At 47.5% G+C, this 15,242-nt stretch overlaps 1 protein-coding gene across 1 annotated transcript in view; it reads right to left on the bottom strand.

The window, feature by feature from the left end:
* Nucleotides 1–8,842: 8,842 nt before the first annotated feature.
* LOC144797943 (extracellular calcium-sensing receptor-like) overlaps nt 8,843–15,242 on the bottom strand; it is an 89,709-nt gene continuing 83,309 nt past the window's right edge. Inside the window, exon 6 of the mRNA XM_078668747.1 lies at nt 8,843–9,771. Within this exon, the coding sequence (XP_078524873.1) occupies nt 8,843–9,771 (929 nt within the window). The remainder of the gene's footprint in view (nt 9,772–15,242) is intronic.

Here is a 15,242-nt window from a genome sequence, read left to right as displayed (position 1 = left end):
GGGGATCTTTTTGTAGTGCTCCAATGACATAACATCCTCCATAATAGAGTGGTTCAGGGTTACCTCCTTATTAAGCCATGTCCTTAGCCAGTAAATCAGCGAAGCCAAGTTAAGCCTGTCTGTTATATAATCCATACCCACCTCCGAGTGAATGGAGTAAGTTGGGGTTGATGGGGGGACTGACAGTAATGAACGTAAGAACCTGTTTTCGGCTCTCTGAATAGGTTCCAGCTGTGCATAACCCCATATTGGGGCGCTGTACATGGCGATTGACAAACATTTTGAACTGTAGAATTTTAGTAGGGCCTCCATTGGCCTGGCCCCCGATCTTTTAGAAAAGGCCATAAGGGCTGCCGATGACCTGGTCACCGATAGGCTTTTTGCCCTAACCTGTGGGCCCCACGACCCCCTCTCATCGAAGAACACCCCCAGGTAGGGAAAAGCTGCCGTTCTGGAGACCTCTTGGCCCTTGCATCTAAAGGTTTTGATCAACCCTTTATGCCTATGTGCTCCAACTATCATTGTGTGGGATTTGCCAGCATTGACCTTCATATCCAAGTCATCCATGAAGGTAACAAATGCATGCAACAGACTCTGTAGGGCGTTACCTGTGCGGGCTATAAGGACTGCATCGTCCGCGTATAGGAGAGCAGGGATCTTAGCTTCTCCTACATGTGGGACGTCCCCCCCAGTCTCCTCCAAGCACCTCCCCAGGCCATTGATATATATGGTAAACAATAGGGGGGCTAATATGCAGCCCTGCCGTACCCCATGCATGGACTTAAAATGGGGACTGCATCTTCCCTCCCTGGTGACCCTGATCTTAGCAGACAAATCCTGATGTAGAGAGGCCATGAATCTAACCAGGGCCCCATCTATCCCAATCCTCAGCAGCATGGCCCAGAGCTTAGATCTGTTCACCAGATCGAAGGCCGAGGAGAGGTCCATGAATGCTAGAAATAGGGACCCCTCCTTGGCAACCGTATACTTGGCGATCAGAAGGTGTAAGTTGGAGCACTGTTCCACTGTGCCCCTCTTTTCCCTGAACCCGTATTGGATGTCGGCCAGCCCACCGCATTGCTCTATACTCCCCCTCAACTTTATTAACAAGACTCTGCCAAGGATCTTAACGGCAGAGTCCAGGAGCGATATGGGCCTATAACAGCCTGGGTCATCCCGGTTGCCTTTCTTGAAACTTGGGACGATGATGGAAGTTACCCAGGAAGATGGATGGAAGCTGATGGTGGCCGCATTAAATACATTGGTCAGGACACCTGCCCAAAGACCGGGGGAAAATTTGAAAAGGTCGGCCGGCACCCCGTCAGGGCCTGGTTTTTTGTTCTTTGAAGTTTCAAGGATGGCTTTTTCCACTTCTCCTTTGTTAAAGCTCAGAGGGATAGTGTCTGGGGCAGCAGATGGACTGAGGGTACAATCCATGCACTCCCCACCATATACTGCACTAAAATGACTAATCTATTTTTCATCCGGGATCACACAATCCATGTCTGAGTTGGGTGTATCGGAGAAACAGGGCTGATTTATTATATTCCAAAATTATTTACTATCCCTTAAAATATCTACGTTCAGTAGGTTATCCCAGGCTAATTTCTTGATCGTCTCTTTCCTGGTTTTAATGGCCAACTTGTATTGCTTCCTAAGATGAGCTATGTTCTTCTTGTCCCTTGGTAGATGCTTGAGTGCAAGCATCAGCAGTCTGTGAGCTTTGGAGCAACTTGCATCAAACCAGCGCTGGTGCTTGCTGGCTCCCATCCTCGTGCTGACCGAGAGGTCAGTCACAATTTGGTTGCAAATTGCTTCAAAAGCCCCCTTAATTTCGTTTGCCGTGGACGTTATGTTTTGGCAGACCTCTAGATGGCTATTGATTTTGGGTAGAAGCTCTGCATAAAAGGTGTCAGGCGCCACATTCGCCCACTTGAGCCTTCTCCCCTGGTCCACTGAACGTACTGTGATGTGGGCCTCTTGTGGTTGGGGCTTAAGCCACATATGCTGCCCCCAGGCTACCTCCACTACAACCGGGTTGTGGTCGCTATGTACAGATACCAACGTGTTGTATGACATTACCCTATTCAGGATCCCTGGGGTCACAAATATGTAGTCGATAATGGACCCCGGGATGGTACCTTTATAAGTATGGATTCTGGTAATGCCTTCGGGTGAGTTAGGTTCGTAAAGATTATGATTGGCCAATAGATCTTCTAACTCAGCTCCCTCAGTAGAGTGCTCAAAATGTGGACCTTCTGGCCCTGCAAGGTCACCGCCATTCGTTAAGCCACAGAGACACAGAGAGTCCGCCTCCCCCGTTCAGATCAGAAGCCACCGAAGTAATCTGCGGCGTTCCTCAAGGCTCCTCGCTCAGCCCCACCCTCTTCAACGTCTACATGAGCCCCCTCGTGGCCATCGCACGCCAACACAACCTCAACATCATCTCTTACGCCGACGACACCCAGCTGATCCTCTCCCTCACCAACGACCCCGCTACCGCCAGAGCCAACCTACACGAAGGGATGACAGACGTAGCCGAGTGGATAATGAACAGCCGCCTGAAACTGAACTCAGACAAGACGGAAGTCCTCATCCTGGTCTCGTCACCCTCCGCCTGGGACAGCTCCTGGTGGCCCCCCACCCTGGGCAGTGCACCCAAACCCACAGACCACGCACGCAACCTGGGCTTCATCCTGGACTCCTCACTCTCCATGACCAGACAAGTCAACGCGGTCTCCTCGTCGTGCTTCAACATCCTGCGCATGCTACGTAAGATCTTCCGGTGGATCCCCACAGAGACCAGGAAGACGGTCACCCAGGCCCTCGTCACCAGCCGACTGGACTACGGCAACTCCCTCTACGCCGGAACCACCGTCAAACTCCGGAGGAGACTCCAGCGGATCCAGAACGCCTCAGCAAGACTCATCCTCGACATCCCCTGACAGAGCCACATCTCCGGACACCTGAGAGACCTGCACTGGCTCCCGGTCAACAAAAGAATCACCTTCCGTCTCCTCACCCACGCTCACAAAGCTCTCCACAACCAAGGCCCAAGATACCTCAACAGCCGCCTCAACTTCTACACTCCCACACGCCAGCTCGGATCAACTAACCACGCCCTCGCCGCCATCCCCTGGATCCGAAGAGCCACCACAGGAGGAAGGTCCTTCTCCTACCTGGCCGCCAAGACCTGGAACTCCCTCCCGACTCACCTCCGTCTGACCCAAGACCACCTCGTCTTCAGGAAGCAGCTCAAGACCTGGCTCTTCGAGCAGTAGCGGACCCCCCTCCCCAAGCGCCTTGAGACCCTCCGGGTGAGTAGTGCGCTATACAAATGCTTGATTGATTGATTGATTGATTGATTGAGAGACCGTTGCATGGGTGGATATTAAAATCCCCTAAGAGGATAAATTCATGGCTAAAACGTGTGTTTTGACTGACAGAAACTAAAAAGGAATCTAGGCTGGCAATACTATTATTACCAGTCACCTTGTTCATTGAATTATAAAAATTGATATAAAAAGTGCTCATAGAAGGGGAAACTAGTCTTTTGACTATTAGCAGATTTGGGCAGGGATAATTGACCAGTTTCAGGGAGCCTTTAAGTTTTAGGGAAAAAAGAGTTATAAGACCTCCCCTGGCTCTACCTGATCTACTTGGAATTGCAGCACTGGCGAAACTGGTAAAGCCGTCCAGCCAAAAACTTTCTGCAGTATCCCATATCTCCTGCAGGGCAATGACTTCATATCCACGGACCATACCCACCCAGTCCTCATTTGTTACCTTACTTTTGATGCCTGCCACATTCCAACTAACGAGTTTACAAGCCATTGCCTCCCCCCACTAACGAGATCCTGTTAGGAGGGGCCCCGCAGGTGCTAGTGGTCAATCGACATCCTCCATATCCTCCATGCCCTCCTGGCCTGATAGGGGTGCAAAGCGGTTACTAGTGACTATCCCACTGACTGATGGTACAACACCCACCCTGTGGTCGGGCAATGACAGCATTGTGGGCTATGGGCTTTGAACACGACTTTGAGAGGGACGCGTGGCGGTGTCCACAACGGTGCCCACCCTTGGTCGTGGAATCAGGGTTAAACTCGTTGTGCGGTAACAGTGACCAGCGTAGACTCTCTCCAAAGGAGGATAAAAGAATCCCAGGGGTACTGGTCTCACATGATCTTTAGCAGTTATAGGAGAACCGTCCCAGAATAGTTTATCTGCCACGTTGGCCCTATTAAAATGTATTACCACACAGTCCCCATTAGTAGTCTTGGTTTTTTTCCCAACCCACCCCACCCTCCTTGCAAAAATAAGCGAGTCTGAGAGGTCCTCCCCACAGGAAGAATCAGCACACCAGATTTTTGCTTTATGTAAAAGATTAATGGTGGATTCACGTTCTCCCTCTTTAAGCGGTAGCACTCCTATGAACACCGCAACCAGAGGGGCGGCTGCTGGAGGCAAGCTTAAATTGAATTTGCTTGGTAGTAGTTTCCTGCTTGGGGACCTGGCTGGTTGCGATCGTGGGGGAGCGATAGCTGTAAGTCCCGCCTGGCTTGCGGGTAGGGCAACTTGGGGGCACTGCCCTCTGAGGACTATGCCCTCACCCCCCTGGAGCGGGGCTGTTGAACTGAAACTTTCCCCTCCTGACACACCAAAGTCTTGGGGCGATGTGCCCCTCTTGGGCTGCTCCATGGACGGAGAATAGGAGGTAATGATTTTGTCCAACAAAGCGCATTTCTTAAGGAGGTAGGACAGGCATGAGTTCAGTGTATCAACACTGTCTTTTGCAATCCCTACTAACAATGGCTCAATTCTGGCAACAAAAAAAGCCTCCATTTGGTCCCCAAGAGGGTCAGATGGTTTAGTAGCTGTGCCCGCCACTTTGAGTTTTTTACCTCTAGCCACCTTTGGCGGTTGAGCTGCCTGCTGCCAAGGCTGCGATGGCTTGACAGGAGTACAAGGCTGGGTTGCTGTTGTGGCCGGGGGAGCGGGGTTGGTTGTAATAATTACCACGGGATCCAGAGGTACAGGGAGAGCCACACTCAATCCGCCCACTGAGCTGGTAGAATGCAGCTCGGGAGTGGGTGACTCCACTACGCCAGGCAGTATCAGACCCAGCTCTTGTTCAGCACTAGCAATTTCTTTAGTAAGGGCCCCTACTGCAGATGAGAGGTATGACAGTATGGACTTAGAATGTCTGGGCATTTTAGCATTTTTACCCTCATCGTCATGTGTCGGAGTTTTCTTGCGCTTACCCATTGTTCGTAAATGATGTGATGTTAAGGGGGTGGCCCCGCCCGCCTCCTTCTGCCTCGGACTGCCAAAGACTGCCCCGCCCTAGTCCCGGGCTTCTCCCGGCCAGCTCCCACGTGCGACTCGCGGGGCGAGTGGGGGACGCGGGCTATGAAGCGCCTCCGGGCGCGCTGGTGATACGTGAGGTGTGCGCCGGCCCCGGGGCTGCTGGGTAATGTAGTTCCAGTATGGGAACTACCGCCTTTTCCCTCACGGCTCTCCTGGTCTGCAAAGCCGTTCCCCTCACGGCACTGGACGCTGTGTACTACGTGCTGCCCCTGCCACAGGCAGCACGGGTCAAGTTGTTTTCCCCCAGAGCTCGTCGGGGACGCGGGCTATGAAGCGCCTCCGGGCGCGCTGGTGATACGTGAGGTGTGCGCCGGCCCCGGGGCTGCTGGGTAATGTAGTTCCCGGATGGGAACTACCGCCGTTTCTCTCACGGCTCTCCTGGTCTGCAATGCCGTTCCCCTCACGGCGCTGGACGCTGTGTACTACGTGCTGCCCCTGCCATGGGCTGCACGGGTCAAGTTGGTTTCCCCCAGAGCCGTCGGGGACGCGGGCTATGAAGCGCCTCCGGGCGCGCTGGTGATACGTGAGGTGTGCGCCAGCCCCGGGGCTGCTGGGTAATGTAGTTCCCGCATGGGAACTACCGCCGTTTCTCTCACGGCTCTCCTGGTCTGCAAAGCCGTCCCCCTCACGGCGCTGGACGCTGTGTACTACGTGCTGCCCCTGCCACGGGCTGCACGGGTCAAGTTGGTTTCCCCCAGAGCTCGTCGGGGACGCGGGCTATAAAGCGCCTCCGGGCGCGCTGGTGATACGCGAGGTGTGCGCCGGCCCCGGGGCTGCTGGGTAATGTAGTTCCCGGATGGGAACTACCGCTGTTTCCCTCACGGCTCTCCTGGTCTGCAAAGCCGTTCCCCTCACGGCGCTGGACACTGTGTACTACGTGCTGCCCCTGCCACGGGCTGCACGGGTCAAGTTGGTTTCCTTGGAATTACCTCTTCTGGTCAAAAGAACTTTGGCCTTTTCCTGAACCAGCAGTGGCTGTGAAAAGCCTGGGAATTAAAATCGATGCCAAACTCTCTATGGCACAACAAGTCTCTGCAGTCGTAGGTACCTGTGTTGGCCTCCTGAGAAAACTGCGAAAACTGTCTCCACTCCTTACCTTGGCCACGCTCAAACAGGCAGTCTCAGCAATGATCCTGTCACGTCTGGACTACGGCAACTCTTTGCACGCTGGCCTCCCTCAACAACTGCTGGCCAGACTACAAACTGTCATGAACGACGCAGCAAGACTAATCTTTAAAAAAACAAGATGGACACACGCCACACCATTACTACGTGATCTCCACTGGCTCCCAATCAAGCAGAGAATTAAAAATTTAAGGGTCTCTGCATTACACACAAAACCCTGTATGGCCAAGCCCCAAGCTATATAAAGGACCGCATTGTCTCCTATGTCCCCAGTAGGACACTGCGATCAGCAGAGACCACCCTTCTGGTCTGCCCCCGCTTCAAACTGTCCTCCATGGAAGGGCGACCATTCTCTGCCGCGATCCCCCTGGCCTGGAATAGCCTTCCAGTGAGCCTACGCAAGGAAGTGAATCTCCTGCCCTTCAGGAAGAAGCTCAAAACCGTGCTCTTCCTGGAAGCATGAGGTACGACCAAGCAGCCCCCCCTCACACTCTATCTAGTCCAAGTGCGCCCTCTGATAACGCTTAGAGAGCTCTGGGTGATAATGCGTATTACAAATTTAAATTACAATTACGCAACCAAGGTCAAAGTTGAGCACTGCAGGAAAACGTAATCGCTGTGTGGTCCATGCAGCTCAACCTTCACTATATATTACTAGACTTGAGGTGTTGTATTTGCATGTGTTTTCTTTAATTTGCACAATAAAACCATGTGTACTAAAGCTACATGTATGTTTACTTCATGCACCATTATTGCATAAACTCATCATATTGTTTTGCCAATTCTCAAAGCAAATATCATGTATCCAATGGACAATTCCATAGTGTAGTTAGTCAATATTTGATTAGATTCCTAATACTGGAACTATTCAGACTTGCTCCTCAGTATTCAAGATTTGCAATTGAAGAACAATGGATACTGTTGCCACCTTTCCCATTGGACTCAAACACCCCTTGTTTTTTATCTATTCATATAACTGTACATTGTCGGACATAACCAAGAGGTGACTCGTGGTGCCAAATAAATCTCACAATAAATAAATGCATGCTTCGATACCCTTTGTCCTTCGGAAGCTGAACGATTCCAGAATCCGTATTGAAACCATTACAGTGATTTCCCCATTGCCTAAAAATCTGGCATGTTCTTTAACTCTAGTGTGTGGCTGGGGTCAGTAATCAGAGCCTAAAAACCTGGATAATCCACCCTTCCCTTGCATGGAGCCATATTTAAAGTATATGCAGTTTATTGTTTATGCAACGATCTATCAAATACAACAGCCTTCTTAATGTTGTAGATACTCCAAAGTTTTGTGGAGTTTAATTTCTCATTGCACAGGTTTCTTCAACCTGTTCAGCCACATAGGCATCACTCTTTACAATCACATAGCCCAGTGTCTTTCTATCAGTTCCGAGCCCAAATAATACTCTTTTTATTTTTTGCACGGTACCCCCAAAACTCAGTTGTTAGCATATGTCCGAGTACATCCATGTACAAACCATGCTATGACCCTGCACTCAATCCTTTTACTTTTCCAATTTTACTGTGTAGTGCTGACAAAAGTCTTTATCATGGCATGCCTATCTCCTTATCATTTCTATATTTAAGGGCCCATTCTATGACAACTATCACCTGAAAAATATGCACAGCCCCATCTCTTGAAACATTCAGTACTGCCCTCAAAGCCCTCCTTGCCAGGCTTGAGACTCAACAAGGTGGACCTTTTGCTGGACTGGCCAACTAAGCTCTTCCTACTCCTACCCAAGACCATCTTCTTAATCTTACCTACCTCCTCTATTGAAAAGATGTAATTGTGTATAATATGTAGTATTCTCATTGTGTATTGTAATAGAATGTATTCTTTTGTAACTACAGTTGGTTCTTGCACACTAGTCATCTTTCATTTATAATCTGCTCTGGATTTTTCCATCAAAAACCATTGACGTTTATATGAAAGACCCATTGGTGGCTTCTACAGAATTTCTGGAATAAATACCCGTAGTCATAGATAAATATAAAAACATGCAGATCCAAAATGAGATAGAGTATAATCGGGTATGCATGTATTTAGTGTTGGCTGAGTTCTATTGAAATACCATCCTGGTCCTTGTTTGAACATATCTGTTAAGTCTGAAGCTGATCCACTCACACCAAGAGGCCATTACAATGGCTATAGTAGGGGGGTTGAAAAACAGGTAGCATAATATTACAGCAATAGTTACCTGCTGTGGTGATGGGAGGATCTCAACTCATACTGTAGGCTTTGCAGGATAAAATAACACTTTGGAATAAATAGTCTAGCATGCATCAATGACAGATCTCTTCGCAATCATGAAGCCATTTTTCATTATTTTTAGACATTGTTTATCTTTTTATTTTTAGCAGTTCCTTTCCCTAGTAGGTGTCCTCTAGTGTTCAGATCTGGTCTCAGTAATACAATGTAACATTTTGGGAAAAATATGCAGGAGAGCAGTCCAACACTGGATGATATTATTGCAAAGACCTCCACGGCCACCACATATTTCCCTTGTGTACTGATATAGCCTGGGATAAAAGACAGCCACACACTGAGGAAGACAAGCATACTGAATGTGATCCATTTGGCCTCGTTGAAGCAGTCAGGCAATGTTCGTGCTAGGAAAGCCACCAAGAAGCTTACACAAGCCAACAGCCCTAGGTATCCCAACATGCACCACAAGGCAGTCTCTGAACATTCATTACACTGAAAGATGATTGTCTCAGTCTTCAGCTTCAAGTTCTTTTCTGAAAATGGAGGGCAAAGCAGGAGCCAGGTGATGCAGATAAAAACCTGAAGAAGTGTACAACCAGAGACAATGACCACTGGAACGTGAGGACCGAGCCATCGCCTCATATTACAGCCGGGCTTTGTGGCTTTGAACGCTATGATCACCATAATGGTTTTAGCCAAAACACAAGATATGCACAAGGAAAATATTATGCCAAAGGCAGGCTGGCGGAGTAAGCATGTGATTGTCTGAGGTTCCCCAATGAAGAGAAAAGAACAGAGAAAGCTCATTAGCAGTGCTCCCAAGACAAGATAAGTGAGCTCACGGTTGTTGGCCTTGACAACAGGAGTATTTGCATACTTAATGAAAATGGCCAGAATGGCAAGTGTTTTGAGTGAACACCCTATGGCTACATAGGACAAGATAATCCCAAGAAGTTCCTGATACAATAGAAATTCAATATTCTTCGGAATGCACTTGTTTCTCTCCTGATTGGACCACTGGTCTTCTGGACAAGCCCAACACACACCTGATCCTGAAAAAAAAGTGGAATTAATGTCAACTAGATAAAAAAATATTTTCAACAATACACCTTTTTGCATGTGTGTTTGATGGTGCTGCGGATACTATTTTGCTGACTTCTGCTTTATAATGTGATGTATACCACCCATGGAATAAAGACAGAGAAGAATACTTTCATCAGTCACTAGCTCATCCTTTCCAAGCAAGTACTAAGTTTCTGCATCCATCAAATTACACTTGTGTTTAGGGCAGACCAGAGTACTCTTCCCTCCACTTGCTAATTCCTTCATTGCAGGAGTGTTTGCCTACCACTATGCTGGACACTTTTCCCAACGTTTGCACTGACCTTAGGCAAACATCTCTGGGACACTTGCTAAGACATATGGGATCCATTTCTATTACCTGCATCGTGTCCATATTACGGTCGAAAAGAGGTGAAGAATCTGAATTCATATTCAGCAATGAATTAACTGTTGTATGAAATAATTTGGAAAAAGTGGTCCTAGAGATTCCTGCCCTTCATGGTCCTTTAGTTTCCAAGAAAGTGTTGATGCTACTTCAAGACTTTAGGTGATAATTATATTGTATTCGTTCTGCACAGTTGAAACCATGCTGTGATCTTTTCTATCAATGAATTCAATTTGAAGGTGACCCTCTTTTCGACGGGGAGCCAGTGTAGGTCTCGTAGGTGTTGGGTCATGTGCTCCTGGCGTGGTGTTCCCAAGAATAGTCTAGCTGTGGAGTTCTGGATAGTCTGGAGCCTGTGTAGGAGTGTTTTGTTGATTCCGGCATATAGGACGTTGCAGTAATCCAGTGTGCTGGTGATGAGTGCATGGGTGACTGTCCTTCTGCAGTTGGGGAGGATCCACTTGAAGGTCTTACGGAGGACGCGCAGGCAGTTGCAGCTGGCGGAGGCAACGGCGTTGACCTGGCGGTTCATGGAGAGGGAGGAGTACAGGATGATGCCGAGGTTCCGGGCGTGGTCTATGACCTTTCTTCATATCTTAATGATGAGTAGTGTAGAAAAGATGCTCCTTTGTGACATTGTAGAATGGAAACTTCTGTCTCAGCCATTTCACAGCTGTTAGAATATTTCTATAATGTTATGATCCAGTTATATATTTGAGGTCAACATTCATCAAGGCTGTAGCCATTCAATATACCCCATTAAGGCGAATAGCTTGGTATCATTGATAATGGCTCCCAATTTTTGCAAATATTGTATTGACAGGAAAGCTTTTTTTTATCCTGAATAGAGGACTGATATTAATTGGTTCACAGAGAAGTTCAATCAATTTTGGCCTCTGATTATTCCATAGATTATTTCTATATTCCGTGGGAATATTGTAGTGAGAGAAAGTTGACCTTGGTAACAGATTTGTGAAATCACTCACGTTCACATTTGGTACCATTTGAATATTATGGGTCACAATGTAAGTCAAATTTCCACATGATTACCTCAGTGACTCCTGTGGTGAATTAGACAATCTTTTGTGAATTAGCCTCAAAATATTGTGTCATGTTCAGCTTTCTGTGTCATGTTATCATTTAGCTGTTTCATTTTTACACTTTCTTATCTGGAAAAAATCTTCTAAATTGTTCTGTATCGCAAACTGACTAGTGAAAAATTCAACAAAAAGCACATATTATATAGAACATACTGGACAATGAAAAAACTAATTAGATTTTGGGGAAAGGGTACTCTGTCACAACCGTGATGGAGTATAATTTTCCCTGAACCAATGAGCCGCCTGTCTGATTAACAAGCGAGCAGACCTTCAGTATGTCAGCGATGGAGCCTACTACAGCACTGTCACTGACATGCTCCTCTGATGACCTAACTGAGTATGAAAGACGAGAGTGTGGACTCTGCACACCTATATGTGTTGTAATTAATTCAATTGATTCTAAATGTCAATGATTTTACGTGCGCCATGTGACTAATGTCTGCCTAACATGTGTATTCTGATAAAAAGTGCCCAGGTCACAAAAAGGCGGCCTGGACTCACACGCGCGCAGAAGGGGGAATAAATACAATCAATAAATCAATTTGTAAACAACATTTATCACAATGAATCAAATGAGTTTTCTGTTGTTTACCTCATACAATGTAATCTTCATTGTATGATTCTCATATATATTTTTACAGTGAACTTATGCAGATCATAAAATGCCGTGTACATTATATTTTTGGAAACAATAAAAAATAATACACAAATACAAAGTAAACGCAGCCCAATGCATTTTCGTCAGGAGAGAATCTGAAAAGCATGTAAACGCGAGTCATTTCTCGATGCACAATGGGGAGGCCATCATATAACTCAATACAATGATTTGTCAGTGAAATAAACAGTGAATATTACCAAAATTGTGAAAGTACCCATCATTTGTATGCATGCCAGGCGCACGGTGTCAGTGTCCGAGATAACTACATCATGCAATCACGTCTGTGTGGAGGTCAAGTGATGTCACGTCACATTAGTTGAAACATCAGCCCAAAACTTGTTCTGTGCTCAAACTCGAACACCAACAAAATACTAAATGACAACCTACTTACTGAAAGTGATATGCAGTCTCTCTCCTAGGTGGAGGTAGTTAAATGCTACTGAAGAAATAAAGAGATACCTCACTACCTCATACTCACAAATAATTGGTGAGTGTTTACCAACAGACAAATGAAAAACAATACCTTAATGGTAGACCTGTTTGAGGTTCCAAAAATCAACGTCTGGACAGCATAAACTCGGAGGCTTTGATGAAACAAGGTGCTCAAATTAGTACAAGATGTTAGAATCACTGGTAGTCCAATAGGTGATGGTGATCACAGAATTCTATGGCAGGACCGGAGGCTCCGATTATGCTTTCTCATTTCTTTACTAAGAAATGCTCAGCAGCCAATCACAGGACAGTAAAGAAAAAATACACTACATTTCCCATGAATACTCTGGGTAACCATAGAGTATATCCACTATATAAGGAACCATAGAGAACAGCAAATCCTCTTTCTTTGCTGCTCCGCAGCCAGTGAAGTACTTTTTCCTTTAACTTTGCATTTACTTATCTGTGTGCTTGTTTACATTATCATTGTGCTGCCTCGTGCTTATATCTAGTGAGCGCTGCTATTGTTTGCCGTTATGCTTCTCGGCTTTATTGCACCCCTCGCGTTGTGCTGATTTGCGGTCCGTTTTTGTTTCCCCCGGTGCAGGGAGCCTGTGTCCACCTCCCGCGGTCGGGCGCTTTGTGCCCGCACCTCATTCTGCAGTGGAGAGGGAGTTTAGGGGACGACGGCGCTGCACGTGAGACTCGCGCTTCCCACTTCATACTTCAGCTGAAGGCGACTGTCACTGCGCATGCGCGACAGTCTTCTCATTGTTTACTTCCGTTTTTACGGAGTTGAAACGCCGGAGCAGCGTCTTTCCCTCAGCTCATGCCCACAGCCTTCAGTGTATTTTGTCCCCGCCTACGCCCTTATTTAATGAGAATTGGGGCTGTATTAATCAGCATAGGCTTTGCCTAGAGTGGCATTGTGTGAAGCGAGCCCTCCCTCCACATTCAAATCTGTATTATTACGTCAGGTGTTTCCTGCATTGTTTTTTGGGCTTGCTTGGGGTTTTTCCACTCCCCCTGAATTTGCCTGTGGCACTGTTGATTTCTTCCTTCCTCAAGTGGGCTGAATTTTGTATTTGTTATACAATTATGGGAGATTATTATGAGGAAGAAGGTTACTATGAGGACGATGATGCCTCTGGCTCTATGGAACAGGACTTGGTGGAAGCCCTGGATCAGGGTGTCCAGCATTCTGTGAATCAAGCATTGGTCCGCGCCGTTGCCCCCTTGAAGCGCCATCTTTCGGAGTACGCGACGCAGCAGGGCTGGTTGCTGTCCTCTTCGGTGCGCTCTTCTAAGTCTCCCAAAAATCCACACCACTCGGATTTTGCTAAGCTGGCCAAAACATTGTCTTCTGCGCAGCCTTCCAGTTCGGCTGCCAAGACTGTCTGCTCGTCGCCCGCCTATCATCCTGATGATACTGATACCACTTCTGATTCCTCGTCCTCTGGTCCAGTGGTACCTCCTCCTTCTAAAAAGACTCGTAAAGAGCATTTTGTGGGTGCGCCTTCTACCCCCCAATTACTTACGTTTGATCCTTCGGACATCATTCATACCAATTCCACTTCCTGGCTTCCATCATCCGAAGTGGCTGAGTATGTGCAGACTCATATACGTCAGCCATTCGAGAAGGATGTACGGGCCCGCCTTAGGTCAGAATGTCCACGTCCTGATATCGCTGACAAATTAGCTGATACTCCTGAAGTGGATCCTACTATGGTCACGTATCTAAAGAAGTATGCTAAGAACCCGAAAAAAGGCTTGGATCCTGCTTGGCGTTCCTGTCAAGATAAGATGTTGGATCTTCTAGGTCCTTTGACAAAAATTTTGGATTTGGGCTTTCGGGCCAAAGAATCTGGTGCTCTCATTGATCCTGACGAGCTAGTGGGTTGGTCCCAGAGGGCCATTTGTCTGTTGGGAAATGCAAATTGTGCGCTTCCCTGTGAGCGTCGCCGCTCTATTCTGCTCAAACGGGTTCCGAAACTTACTGAGTTAGCCTCATCTGAATCTGGTCCTCTGGCGCAGGGTTTGTTATTTGGACAGCCTTTCCTCAAAGAATTAACAAAGTTCGTGGCCACTTTCAGTGGGCTTGACAAAGCTCAATCTTTGCTTCGTCGTGCATTCCGCCTGGTTTTTGCAAGGGCCAGACGACGGGGCCGTTCGTTCGGCCCAGGATCCAACTAGCAAAATCAGCGTGGTTACCAGTCCCAGAGAGGCGGTGGACAGGATTCCTCAAATAAGTCTTCCTTCTACCCTTCCCGCAAAGGGAGAGGACAATTCAAGAAGGGGCACTACGGTGGCAACCAAGGAGGTCGTCACGATTCCTCCAACTCAGGTGAGTTTGATTCTGGCCTCGGAGGTTGTCTTGGGGGGCAGGCTAAGATTTTTTCTCCCAAATTGGCGATTGATCTCCAGCGATGCTTGGGTGTTGGAGACTGTACAGGGTTACAGGATAGAATTCTACGGAGATCTACATCAATCCCATCCGCCCACACCCCTAGTTTTTTCCCAACACGATCAGGAGTTCATTTCTGCAGAAATCAAATCTCTTTTGGTCAAAGGTACCATAGTTCCCACGTCTCTTCATCCTCAGGGTTTCGTAAGCAATGTGTTTCTGATCCAGAAGACAGGGGGCGGTTCCAGATTGGTCCTCAATGTCAGGGAGTTCAACGGCAAAGTTGTTTATCGTCACTTCAAGATGGAAGGTATCCATCTTCTGAGGGATCTTCTTCAGGAAGGGGACTGGATGGTCCGTCTCGATCTGAAGGATGCTTATTTGTCAGTTCCGATTTACGGCCCTCATCGCCGATTTCTTCAATTCCAATGGCTCGGGAATTGGTTCGAATACACAGTTCTCCCCTTCGGCCTCTCGTCGGC

This window comes from Lissotriton helveticus, chromosome 12 (assembly GCF_964261635.1).
Source record: "Lissotriton helveticus chromosome 12, aLisHel1.1, whole genome shotgun sequence".
Lineage (NCBI taxonomy): Eukaryota > Metazoa > Chordata > Amphibia > Caudata > Salamandridae > Lissotriton > Lissotriton helveticus.
The sequence above is the reverse complement of the archived record's forward strand: the minus strand, read 5'-3'. Positions and strand labels throughout refer to the sequence as shown.